Source organism: Rhopilema esculentum, chromosome 17, assembly GCF_057945365.1.
Source record: "Rhopilema esculentum isolate cy_ngs chromosome 17, ASM5794536v1, whole genome shotgun sequence".
Lineage (NCBI taxonomy): Eukaryota > Metazoa > Cnidaria > Scyphozoa > Rhizostomeae > Rhizostomatidae > Rhopilema > Rhopilema esculentum.
This window is the reverse complement of record NC_142831.1, coordinates 384,210-398,244: the sequence shown is the minus strand read 5'-3', so window position 1 is coordinate 398,244 and position 14,035 is coordinate 384,210. Positions and strand designations below refer to the sequence as shown.

Sequence of the window (14,035 nt, the reverse complement as noted above, 5' to 3'; positions counted from 1 at the left end):
GTTTATAGTCCCAAAAGGTACCAAAAATACGCAAACAAGCAATATCAAGGTCACTTTCATCTTGATGGCACGAATAAGGAGTTATTTGACAGCGCAAAGACTGTAGGACATGGAACCCTATGTTATCAAGCGTAACAATTTTAAGAAATCTGTTGCCAAATGGCTCAGATTCGTGCACAATATATTTTGGATGTTGTTGCTCACCCTCCGCTAAGACCTTTTTGAGCATGAAATATCGAGATATTCCTTAATAGAAATTAATTGTGCAATCTGAAATGCAGTTTCGATTTATTGACATTTGCCAGTTTCTCGTGATTAAGCTTTTCGACGAATCTATAATTCTTGGAAAGGAAATATGTAGTCATGTTTATCTGTCCTAAAACTTACATTTTCTTTTGCAGAATGTTTTTATAATGCGGAAATTTCTCATTACTAAGGGTGAATCCTTCTGACGTCGATATCGTCTGAAATCAAGTAGCAAATTATACGATTTGTTTTTTAATCGATTTAATACTCAAAAAATCACACCTGAAGCATGAATACGAAGATCTAAAGATGAGTGATGAAAAAGAAGGCAACATTTCAATTATAAATCATTTTTCATAATTCATCAAATTGAAAATTATTTTCCAATGCATTGAAATTACCTTTAAGAGAAAAGGGAAGACTTACTATAACATGTTAAAGGATCTCAAGTACAGTCTTTACCCGGGAATGCCTCCAGCTCCTGGGCCAGTCATCACCTTAACTGATTTGGCCGATCTATCGCAACGTCCATCTATGAAGGTGTCTGGCCTCATTGTGCTGATGGCAATTTTTTCATAATCTCTACCATTCGAATGTTCCGGTTCTCTAAGAAGAACAAGGAAGTTGACATTGTTACCAAGCCTTTTGATATCTTGAATAATTGATTCCGGTGAAGAAGAGCTTGTGGCACCCTCTAGACAAAATTTCTCACGTTGCTTTTCAGTATCAGATTGCAGTTTGGCGTCTTCTCCTACATCCTCTGTGTTTGCCCATGCAATTGCAACACGAAACGAATTTAGTGTCCAAGCGACAGCGTTATCTCCAGCTACTACCAGTTCACCGTGGCTGCTTTCCATGGCAATTATATATACCTCAACACCATTTAGACTGCCAATTTCACTCTCTTCAAACATTTTTACAACATCTTTAGCTTTCATGTGTCCTTTAATAGCTGACAAATAATGTAACAATTTTACATACATGAATAGGTCTGTTATCTTGCTGACACATTGTAATTCTGTCGGATTTTTTTGAATACAATCTTGATATGCAGGATTACAATTGTCATTGTAGCCACATTTCCTCACATCACCAGGCTTACAATGAGCTATTCCCAGCTCCCCTTTCACATCTTCACAGTAACTCTCATACATTGGAGTCATCCATTGTTTCATGCCACTATAGTCGAGATTTTTGAGTTGTTCATCGTGTTTCATGAAGTCGTCATGAAACAATTCTATAATTGGGACCAGGTTCATTCGGATCGGCACAGGGTAATCAAACTCTTGATTAGCCCATTCAGTTAAGCTTTTTTCTGGCCTACTTCCATATGACACAATGTATTCTCTTTCGATGTCATTAAAGATCGTTGTTTTGCCTGCATTATCCAATTTACTGCAATTATTTTTTCCTTCCTCCTTGAAAAAAAAGTAACTAAGACGACCTTTACTGCAGTTTTCAATAGCTTCCACAGCAGCATTTTGAAACGTTGCACGTGAATAGCGCCTTAGAATGGATAATCTAGCTCCAATCGTTGCCTGTTGCAAAAAGTGTGTCCCAAAATCTTGAATGAATCTGTGAAATTCCTTCTTCCGATCACTTTCCGTCGCCTCAGACAGGGCCTTGACTGCATTTTGAAATGTACTTTTAAAAGGCGGAGGGAATCTCCTTGAAATCCGCATAGAATATAGAGCACATGTTGCAGCACTTACTGTAAGTACACCTTGCCTTCTGACAAAAAACTCTTCATTCTTTCTTTGATCAAGGTTGGCCGTTCCATATGCCTCAAACAGTGGAGGTAGCTCACCGCTTGCCCTAACTCCCTTTCCTTCGAAGCTGACCTCAACTGGGGGATTCGTTTTCCATCCTTCATGCATACCTTCTATCTTCCTGTTCATCTTTTGAAATGCCTTCACTGTGCTGATAGACTTTGTCGTCAAGGTCAGATCACATTTGGAAATTGCTCTGACTGTTACACCGTCATGAAGTGTGTACCTATCATCATTATCTTTTACAACAGGAACAAATATGTATCCATTATCGAAGCCAGGATCTTGCTCTGTTCCAAAGTTGTATGCATTTCCCTTCAATATGTTGTATCCTGTCATGGCAGAAACGATATTGGGATATGGTTCCCATCCTGGATCGCAGAAATTAGCATTGCATGATTTGACATTGACATTTGTTGTTGATCCTCTTCGCCCCCGCCCTTCTCTCTTGCTGCCTGAATGAGTGTCATCTTCTTCAGTCAGATCTTTGGAATCTGCCAGGTGTATTTTGAGAGGATTTTCAATTTCTTTTGCCATATATTTCTTGGATTGTCTGGCATCAACTGCTTGACCGAAACATATTAGGACAGCAATAGCTGCAATGGTAACAAGCTTCATCGTGCCTGGAAGAATGTCAGTTAAAGAGAGTCATAAAACAAGAAACACGTACCAAGACCATGCATTTAATCATCTTTAATCGAATAAAATAAAAAGCCGCATAAAAAAACTCATGCTCTCGGTGTTCACACTGATGTTGCTCTTATTTTTTACTTATTTTCTGAAAGATTGACCTGAGAATATTCTTGAGTCAAAACCTCACATGCGGTATAAAATGAAAGAAGTAATGCGTAGTTTTCCTTTTAATAAGTTATTTTTCGTAATTTCTTTACTAAGTTAACCGAGAGTACCAATTATCATTTAATTTTGTTACATTTTTAGGGCATAGAATTAACTGACTTTTCAGGGTCGAATATCATCTCTCTTTGAGGCGATTGGAATTGAGTAGTTTGGCTTACCTTTTCTTCAGCACTCTTGTTCTGCCAATAAATATAGAATCTATTTTACCTTCCCTTTATATAGATACTCAGGCTTATACTGTGTCAAGTTTACAAATGACTTGGATCAATGTGATTGGACGAACAGAGGGGTAAAATGTGCTCATCATTGATTTTTTCAAAGCAACCTGTTAAAATAAAACATTTTTTAGAACAAATAAACTTAAAGTAATAAAAAGGTTATGGTTAATGCCTGTCGTTGATCCTGTGATCAAATAAACTGTGCTATTCAATAATCAATGAATTTTCTCATAAGAAATTTCTTCTCAAATCTACTTCCTCAAAAGTTTATTTACTTGGCTTACGTGTCCATTGGCTGATAGCCTGACAGATTATCAATTTTTAGTATTACTCAAAATTATCAATTGATCCCATTCACAAGACACATTCATTATTCAGTTGTAATTAGGAATAGAGGAAGGGGCTGAGAAAATAATTTGTGCCGTTAAGGGAGTGTACTTGTGAATAGCAAAGAACCTTAATACGCCCTAAAGTCACCAGTTAAAGAAGAAAGGGATAAAATAGTGGAGAATGAAATAGCTTGAATAGTTATAAGAAGATAGGGGTGACAAAAGGAATAATTTCAAAATATAATTATATATTCAGTGAGCATATATCTCTTTTCCGATTATGAATTTGTACACTTTACATGAAAATTGTCAGCTCAACCGAGGTCTTTTACTGAAGTACAGTACTGTCTCTCTGATGGCCATCAATGTTTTATAATTAACTTTTGCCTATCTTGCCTTGCACTGTATGCAGTCTCATTCTTATGAATTAATGCGATGAATGGATCCTGCAAACCGCTCTGAGAAGTGTACTTGCATGTTTTGAATCTTGGGAATATAGTGTTAATTTATCAAATTCCTAAATGCTATTGGTACTGAGAAACGTCATAATGTTGTTGGTGGATTGTACATTTAGAAACTGTTTTTTTCTCAAAGAATTGTCTAGATTATGTAGCCCTTTCCTGACCCTAGTTAGGTTCTTGAAGTGGTTTAAATTCATTTAAACTAACATGAAGTAAGTTTGTATATATTGACAAAGAAAGCATGCAAGAGTCTGCATATTAATGAATTTTTTATTCTAAGTCTTGCTTTTTATATCTCATTTATTTTCAAAGTATTTTAAAAAGGTTAAGCAGTAACAGCTGCATGTGACGTAGTAGAAGCAGTAGTATAAAAGTATTTGCCGCGTTACATGTCACACGTGAAATAGACTTTGCCCTGTTATATCATTCATTTGATGTTCAACTACCTCTTTACATTATACTGGCTTTAAGTAGGCATCTTCAGAAGCTTAACTTTTGCCTCATTAGCTCAAAATTTTGCTCCAACCAAAGATCGATTATTCACCAAAACACATTCAATAAAATAGTTGGATTGAAGTCTTTAATGTCACCAAAAGTTTGACACACTATTCTGTAAGAGAGAGTTTTTATATTTCAATAATGAGTTAAGCAAGGATTTTTAATGAATCCTGTAAAAATGATTGAAACATAGAATTATAGAGTATGTTGAAGGTTCAGTTTTGCAACATATATTAAGGGGCACTCGAATGCAGGGGGGCAAAGCCAGCAAAAATTAGGGCTATAACAAAGTTAAGAAACCTAGTTTTTCTGAGCGCAAGAGGGACAAGTGCCCCCAACCCTGCCGTCTGCTATAGGCACCCCTGCAAATATTCTGCATTCAGTACAAACGAAGCAATTTTTTCGTCATATGGTCTAAGTATTGCACAGTTATGAACAGGTCATATGAACAAACGCACAATCTAGACAGGAAATATTTACTGCAGTCTGAACTCTACTGGTAGTTAAGGAAATATTTACCGAATTCCTACCAAGCCGTTTACAAAACCTGCTGGTAGTTAAGGAATGATTACTGCAGCATGAATTCTTTAGGAAGTTGAAAAATCATCAAAGGCGAACCTAGCTTTGCCCCTATCTTGAGCTATTGTGAAAATCATCAATGAGTTACTCACATATCATATAACTGACACCAGTGGGACTAATGATATTGTCCCTTGTAGACAGGTGTCTGCCGTATTATTATAATTATTATTATTATTATCATTATTAATTCTTTGATTTAAAGTTGGCTGTTCGAAATAGCTAAAAATAAAAGCTAATTAAGGCCAACTATTTACAAAAGGTGTATACAAAGAAAACACATAATAATTACAAAAATCCTAAACCATATATAAAGGTTTTGCAAATCCTACAGTTGCAATGTTTGCATTTTGTTTTCTGTAGATGTTTTTTAAAAACAGTCATAGAGACTGAAGTTTTCACTTCTATAGATAGTTTTGCCCCTACTCTTTGACCGATGAACCTTACGGTATCTGTACCATAGCATGTGGTTCTCACTTTTGGAAGGTTTAAATTGCTCGAGCTTCTTAGTTAATACGGCATTGCCTTTTCCTAAAAAATTTTCATCATAAACGAGGAATTCAAGTGATTCCTTGTTTTGTAAATTTCAACCATGAGCAACTGTAGGTTCTTCTGATGTATAAATACCGAATTATCATTTTCTACTAATTTCTCTCAAGGAGAAGTGTTGTCTTTGCATGCGATTCAAAAGGCCCTTTCCTGTATCCTGTTTATCTTCTTATCAATATTTTTGTCATGGAACATCCAGATTAATGGGCAGTAGCTGAATTATGACACTATAAAAGTGTTTATCATCAGTTTTATTTTTTTGGATTCCATGAAAATCGCAATGCGAGATAAAGCATGCAGTTTTTGGCTGGCTTTTTTACAAAGAGTCTGCACATGAGTTTTGAAGCTAATAATGTAGCAAATATGAAACACCGCAATACGCCGAGAATAAACAACAATAAAAACACGCAAATCAGTAAAGGCTTAGTCTGCTACAGTGGCCTTTTCTTCATTCACACTTTTGAAGTTAAGTTATTTATCTAGTGTAACTCCCAGAAATGTTTCTAGGGTCACTTTCTTCTATAACCACCATTCCTATATTTAATTTCATCTTTTCCTTTTTCTCGCCAAAAATCATAAAATAACATTTGTCCGCATTTGATTCCATATAGTTTTCATGATACTAGGATCATAGTTGGATGGCATTTTGTTCTAGTTCGCTAATGACATTTTTGACCTCAGAGTCGCATATGTCGATAGTGGTATCGTCTGCATAGTTGCATATTTCGGTTCTATTCATCAGAAGAAAAAGGTCATTAAAATACACGTTGAATAAGAGAGGCCCTTATACTGATCCTTGTGGGACCCCCATTTTTTTAGTTCTTTCCAAGTGCTAAACGACCCATTAATTTTAACTCGTTGTCTCCTCTGTGACAAATAGCTGTGAATCATGAGTAGGGCACCTCTACCAAAACCATAGGCATGCAATTTTGCTTTCAATAATTCATGGTGTTTGCAGTCGAAGGCTTTGGATAGATCCATTAATAAAGCACCTGCAATGCCTCCCTTGTCTAGGGTCATTTTACAGGTTTCTAAAAATCTTGGTAGAGCTTGCTGTGTATTGTAGCCTTTCCTGAAGCCACAAAGCAAAGACGACAAAAAAATCCCAGCGAAGGGCATTGCCTGGTCGTATAATAGTCGTTCAAAGACTTTTGAACCCGCTGGCAACACAGTAATTGGCCTTCAATTCTTTTTACAGAAAGCCTCATCCTTTTCGCTTGTTAGGAAAATAATTTTCTGATAGGCACAAATTTGAAGTATCTGTCAGGTAAGGTAGAAAGATATCTGAGTTTTCTTTCAGGACTTTACCTGGGATACTCTCTAAAGGAGTTGCTTTCTTTGGATCTAATCTTTTTAATTGATTGTTTACATCCACTACTGGAGCGGGTGTCAATTCAAAAAGCTGAGAATGATTAAAGTTTTCTTGTATTCTTGTAATACTTGGATGCAAACTATATTTGTTCACTTCGATATTAACTGGTTCATCAATACCACCTGTTGATAATAAGTTCAAATCGTATGGAGGTGTCATCTTTTTCCAACACTGCGTCTTGTAAAGAAAATAACAACAATGAGGAAGAAAGGAACGTTATTAGCTCGGGATACTACAGTGCAGTTAAAGTGAAATATTTGCCGAACATGTTTTGTGCAGAAAAAGCTTTAACTGCTTAAAAAACTCTTCACTACTTAAAACTTTACTTCTATTAACCTGTCCAGTGGTCCCCTGAAAGTTGAATGCAATGATTGAATAATCATTTCATTATAAGAAATGTAACCTTTTGTAAAAAAACAATTTAAATCATGAAGTGAGATAAAATTGTTTTTATAAGCATAAAAGGTAAAACTAAAAAACCAATATGTGAATAAAAGTATAAAATCCAAAAAAGAAAAATGAGAAAAAAGGAGATAATGTTTTTATAGGCATAGAAGGTAAAAACTAAAAAACCAATATGTGAATAAAAGTATAAAATCCAAAATAGAAAAGTGAGAAAAAAGGAGATAATGTTTTTATAGGCATAGAAGGTAAAAACTAAAAAACCAATATGTGAATAAAAGTATAAAATCAAAAATAGAAAAATGAGAAAAAAGGAGATAATGTTTTTATAGGCATAGAAGGTAAAAACTAAAAAACCAATATGTGAAGAAAAGTATAAAATCCAAAATAGAAAAATGAGAAAAAAGGAGATAATGTTTTTATAGGCATAGAAGGTAAAAACTAAAAAACCAATATGTGAATAAAAGTATAAAATCCAAAATAGAAAAATGAGAAAAAAGGAGATAATGTTTTGATAGGCATAGAAGGTAAAAACTAAAAAACAAATATGTGAATAAAAGTATGAAATCAAAAATAGAAAAATGAGAAAAAAGGAGATAATGTTTTTATAGGCATAGAAGGTAAAAACTAAAAAACCAATGTGTGAAAAAAAGTATGAAATCCAAAAAAGAAAAATGAGAAAAAAGGAGATAATGTTTTTATAGGTATAGAAGGTAAAAACTAAAAAACAAATATGTGAATAAAAGTATAAAATCAAAAATAGAAAAATGAGAAAAAAGGAGATATGTTTTTATAGGTATAGAAGGTAAAAACTAAAAAACCAATATGTGAATAAAAGTATAAAATCCAAAAAAGAAAAGTGACAAAAAAGGAGATAATGTTTTTATAGGCATAGAAGGTAAAAACTAAAAAACCAATATGTGAATAAAAGTATAAAAATCCAAAATAGAAAAGTGAGAAAAAAGGAGATAATGTTTTTATAGGCATAGAAGGTAAAAACTAAAAAACCAATATGTGAATAAAAGAATGAAATCCAAAATAGAAAAATGAGAAAAAAGGAGATAATGTTTTTATAGGCATAGAAGGTAAAAACTAAAAAACCAATATGTGAATAAAAGAATAAAATCCAAAATAGAAAAATGAGAAAAAAGGAGATAATATTTTTATAGGCATAGAAGGTAAAAACTAAAAAACCAATATGTGAATAAAAGAATGAAATCCAAAATAGAAAAATGAGAAAAAAGGAGATAATGTTTTTATAGGCATAGAAGGTAAAAACTAAAAAATCAATATGTGAATAAAAGTATAAATTCCAAAATAGAAAAATGAGAAAAAAGGAGATAATGTTTTTATAGGCATAGAAGGTAAAAACTAAAAAACAAATATGTGAATAAAAGTATGAAATCCAAAATAGAAAAATGAGAAAAAAGGAGATAATGTTTTTATAGGCATAGAAGGTAAAAACTAAAAAACCAATGTGTGAAAAAAAGTATGAAATCCAAAATAGAAAAATGAGAAAAAAGGAGATAATGTTTTTATAGGTATAGAAGGTAAAAACTAAAAAACAAATATGTGAATAAAAGTATAAAATCCAAAATAGAAAAATGAGAAAAAAGGAGATATGTTTTTATAGGTATAGAAGGTAAAAACTAAAAAACCAATATGTGAATAAAAGTATAAAATCCAAAATAGAAAAGTGACAAAAAAGGAGATAATGTTTTTATAGGCATAGAAGGTAAAAACTAAAAAACCAATATGTGAATAAAAGAATGAAATCCAAAATAGAAAAATGAGAAAAAAGGAGATAATGTTTTTATAGGCATAGAAGGTAAAAACTAAAAAACCAATATGTGAATAAAAGAATGAAATCCAAAATAGAAAAATGAGAAAAAAGGAGATAATGTTTTTATAGGCATAGAAGGTAAAAACAAAAAAACCAATATGTGAATAAAAGAATGAAATCCAAAATAGAAAAATGAGAAAAAAGGAGATAATGTTTTTATAGGCATAGAAGGTAAAAACTAAAAAACCAATATGTGAATAAAAGAATGAAATCCAAAATAGAAAAATGAGAAAAAAGGAGATAATGTTTTTATAGGCATAGAAGGTAAAAACTAAAAAACAAATATGTGAATAAAAGTATAAAATCCAAAATAGAAAAATGAGAAAAAAGGAGATATGTTTTTATAGGCATAGAAGGTAAAAACTAAAAAACCAATATATGAATAAAAGTATGAAATCCAAAAAAGAAAAATGAGAAAAAAGGAGATAATGTTTTTATAGGCATAGAAGGTAAAAACTAAAAAACCAATATGTGAATAAAAGAATGAAATCCAAAATAGAAAAATGAGAAAAAAGGAGATAATGTTTTTATAGGCATAGAAGGTAAAAACTAAAAAACCAATATGTGAATAAAAGTATAAAATCCAAAATAGAAAAATGAGAAAAAAGGAGATAATGTTTTTATAGGCATAGAAGGTAAAAACTAAAAAACCAATATGTGAATAAAAGTATAAAATCCAAAATAGAAAAATGAGAAAAAAGGAGATTTTTTTTATAGGCATAGAAGGTAAAACTAAAAAACCAATATGTGAATAAAAGTATAAAATCCAAAATAGAAAAATGAGAAAAAAGGAGATATGTTTTTATAGGTATAGAAGGTAAAAACTAAAAAACCAATATGTGAATAAAAGTATAAAATCCAAAATAGAAAAGTGACAAAAAAGGAGATAATGTTTTTATAGGCATAGAAGGTAAAAATTAAAAAACCAATATGTGAATAAAAGTATAAAAATCCAAAATAGAAAAGTGAGAAAAAAGGAGATAATGTTTTTATAGGCATAGAAGGTAAAAACTAAAAAACCAATATGTGAATAAAAGAATGAAATCCAAAATAGAAAAATGAGAAAAAAGGAGATAATGTTTTTATAGGCATAGAAGGTAAAAACTAAAAAACCAATATGTGAATAAAAGAATAAAATCCAAAATAGAAAAATGAGAAAAAAGGAGATAATGTTTTTATAGGCATAGAAGGCAAAAACTAAAAAACCAATATGCGAATAAAAGAATGAAATCCAAAATAGAAAAATGAGAAAAAAGGAGATAATGTTTTTATAGGCATAGAAGGTAAAAACTAAAAAATCAATATGTGAATAAAAGTATAAATTCCAAAATAGAAAAATGAGAAAAAAGGAGATAATGTTTTTATAGGCATAGAAGGTAAAAACTAAAAAACAAATATGTGAATAAAAGTATGAAATCCAAAATAGAAAAATGAGAAAAAAGGAGATAATGTTTTTATAGGCATAGAAGGTAAAAACTAAAAAACCAATTTGTGAAAAAAAGTATGAAATCCAAAATAGAAAAATGAGAAAAAAGGAGATAATGTTTTTATAGGTATAGAAGGTAAAAACTAAAAAACAAATATGTGAATAAAAGTATAAAATCCAAAATAGAAAAATGAGAAAAAAGGAGATATGTTTTTATAGGTATAGAAGGTAAAAACTAAAAAACCAATATGTGAATAAAAGTATAAAACCCAAAATAGAAAAGTGACAAAAAAGGAGATAATGTTTTTATAGGCATAGAAGGTAAAAACTAAAAAACCAATATGTGAATAAAAGAATGAAATCCAAAATAGAAAAATGAGAAAAAAGGAGATATGTTTTTATAGGTATAGAAGGTAAAAACTAAAAAACCAATATGTGAATAAAAGTATAAAATCCAAAATAGAAAAGTGACAAAAAAGGAGATAATGTTTTTATAGGCATAGAAGGTAAAAACTAAAAAACCAATATGTGAATAAAAGAATGAAATCCAAAATAGAAAAATGAGAAAAAAGGAGATAATGTTTTTATAGGCATAGAAGGTAAAAACTAAAAAACCAATATGTGAATAAAAGAATGAAATCCAAAATAGAAAAATGAGAAAAAAGGAGATAATGTTTTTATAGGCATAGAAGGTAAAAACTAAAAAACCAATATGTGAATAAAAGAATGAAATCCAAAATAGAAAAATGAGAAAAAAGGAGATAATGTTTTTATAGGCATAGAAGGTAAAAACTAAAAAACCAATATGTGAATAAAAGAATGAAATCCAAAATAGAAAAATGAGAAAAAAGGAGATAATGTTTTTATAGGCATAGAAGGTAAAAACTAAAAAACCAATATGTGAATAAAAGTATAAAATCCAAAATAGAAAAATGAGAAAAAAGGAGATATGTTTTTATAGGCATAGAAGGTAAAAACTAAAAAACCAATATGTGAATAAAAGTATGAAATCCAAAATAGAAAAATGAGAAAAAAGGAGATAATGTTTTTATAGGCATAGAAGGTAAAAACTAAAAAACAAATATGTGAATAAAAGTATGAAATCCAAAATAGAAAAATGAGAAAAAAGGAGATAATGTTTTTATAGGCATAGAAGGTAAAAACTAAAAAACCAATGTGTGAAAAAAAGTATGAAATCCAAAATAGAAAAATGAGAAAAAAGGAGATAATGTTTTTATAGGTATAGAAGGTAAAAACTAAAAAACAAATATGTGAATAAAAGTATAAAATCCAAAATAGAAAAATGAGAAAAAAGGAGATATGTTTTTATAGGTATAGAAGGTAAAAACTAAAAAACCAATATGTGAATAAAAGTATAAAATCCAAAATAGAAAAGTGACAAAGAAGGAGATAATGTTTTTATAGGCATAGAAGGTAAAAACTAAAAAACCAATATGTGAATAAAAGAATGAAATCCAAAATAGAAAAATGAGAAAAAAGGAGATAATGTTTTTATAGGCATAGAAGGTAAAAACTAAAAAACCAATATGTGAATAAAAGAATGAAATCCAAAATAGAAAAATGAGAAAAAAGGAGATAATGTTTTTATAGGCATAGAAGGTAAAAACAAAAAAACCAATATGTGAATAAAAGAATGAAATCCAAAATAGAAAAATGAGAAAAAAGGAGATAATGTTTTTATAGGCATAGAAGGTAAAAACTAAAAAACCAATATGTGAATAAAAGAATGAAATCCAAAATAGAAAAATGAGAAAAAAGGAGATAATGTTTTTATAGGCATAGAAGGTAAAAACTAAAAAACAAATATGTGAATAAAAGTATAAAATCCAAAATAGAAAAATGAGAAAAAAGGAGATATGTTTTTATAGGCATAGAAGGTAAAAACTAAAAAACCAATATATGAATAAAAGTATGAAATCCAAAATAGAAAAATGAGAAAAAAGGAGATAATGTTTTTATAGGCATAGAAGGTAAAAACTAAAAAACCAATATGTGAATAAAAGAATGAAATCCAAAATAGAAAAATGAGAAAAAAGGAGATAATGTTTTTATAGGCATAGAAGGTAAAAACTAAAAAACCAATATGTGAATAAAAGTATAAAATCCAAAATAGAAAAATGAGAAAAAAGGAGATAATGTTTTTATAGGCATAGAAGGTAAAAACTAAAAAACCAATATGTGAATAAAAGTATAAAATCCAAAATAGAAAAATGAGAAAAAAGGAGATTTTTTTTATAGGCATAGAAGGTAAAACTAAAAAACCAATATGTGAATAAAAGTATAAAATCCAAAATAGAAAAATGAGAAAAAAGGAGATATGTTTTTATAGGTATAGAAGGTAAAAACTAAAAAACCAATATGTGAATAAAAGTATAAAATCCAAAATAGAAAAGTGACAAAAAAGGAGATAATGTTTTTATAGGCATAGAAGGTAAAAATTAAAAAACCAATATGTGAATAAAAGTATAAAAATCCAAAATAGAAAAGTGAGAAAAAAGGAGATAATGTTTTTATAGGCATAGAAAGTAAAAACTAAAAAACCAATATGTGAATAAAAGAATGAAATCCAAAATAGAAAAATGAGAAAAAAGGAGATAATGTTTTTATAGGCATAGAAGGTAAAAACTAAAAAACCAATATGTGAATAAAAGAATAAAATCCAAAATAGAAAAATGAGAAAAAAGGAGATAATGTTTTTATAGGCATAGAAGGCAAAAACTAAAAAACCAATATGCGAATAAAAGAATGAAATCCAAAATAGAAAAATGAGAAAAAAGGAGATAATGTTTTTATAGGCATAGAAGGTAAAAACTAAAAAATCAATATGTGAATAAAAGTATAAATTCCAAAATAGAAAAATGAGAAAAAAGGAGATAATGTTTTTATAGGCATAGAAGGTAAAAACTAAAAAACAAATATGTGAATAAAAGTATGAAATCCAAAATAGAAAAATGAGAAAAAAGGAGATAATGTTTTTATAGGCATAGAAGGTAAAAACTAAAAAACCAATTTGTGAAAAAAAGTATGAAATCCAAAATAGAAAAATGAGAAAAAAGGAGATAATGTTTTTATAGGTATAGAAGGTAAAAACTAAAAAACAAATATGTGAATAAAAGTATAAAATCCAAAATAGAAAAATGAGAAAAAAGGAGATATGTTTTTATAGGTATAGAAGGTAAAAACTAAAAAACCAATATGTGAATAAAAGTATAAAACCCAAAATAGAAAAGTGACAAAAAAGGAGATAATGTTTTTATAGGCATAGAAGGTAAAAACTAAAAAACCAATATGTGAATAAAAGAATGAAATCCAAAATAGAAAAATGAGAAAAAAGGAGATATGTTTTTATAGGTATAGAAGGTAAAAACTAAAAAACCAATATGTGAATAAAAGTATAAAATCCAAAATAGAAAAGTGACAAAAAAGGAGATAATGTTTTTATAGGCATAGAAGGTAAAAACTAA

The 14,035-nt window shown here is 29.7% G+C and overlaps 1 protein-coding gene across 1 annotated transcript; it reads right to left on the bottom strand.

The window, feature by feature from the left end:
- Positions 1–591: 591 nt before the first annotated feature.
- On the bottom strand, positions 592–3,143 carry LOC135681825 (uncharacterized). The gene is made up of 2 exons (XM_065196459.2): positions 3,032–3,143; positions 592–2,638 (listed from the first exon to the last, which is right to left on the bottom strand). The coding sequence occupies exon 2, from the start codon at positions 2,631–2,633 to the stop codon at positions 705–707; it is 1,929 nt and encodes a 642-aa protein (XP_065052531.2). The 5' UTR covers positions 2,634–2,638; positions 3,032–3,143; the 3' UTR covers positions 592–704.
- Positions 3,144–14,035: the final 10,892 nt, after the last annotated feature.

What these genes read in the sequence shown, in the direction of transcription:
- LOC135681825 (XM_065196459.2), bottom strand. Translation starts at nt 2,633, where the DNA reads ATGAAGCTTGTTACCATTGCAGCTATTGCTGTCCTAATATGTTTCGGT.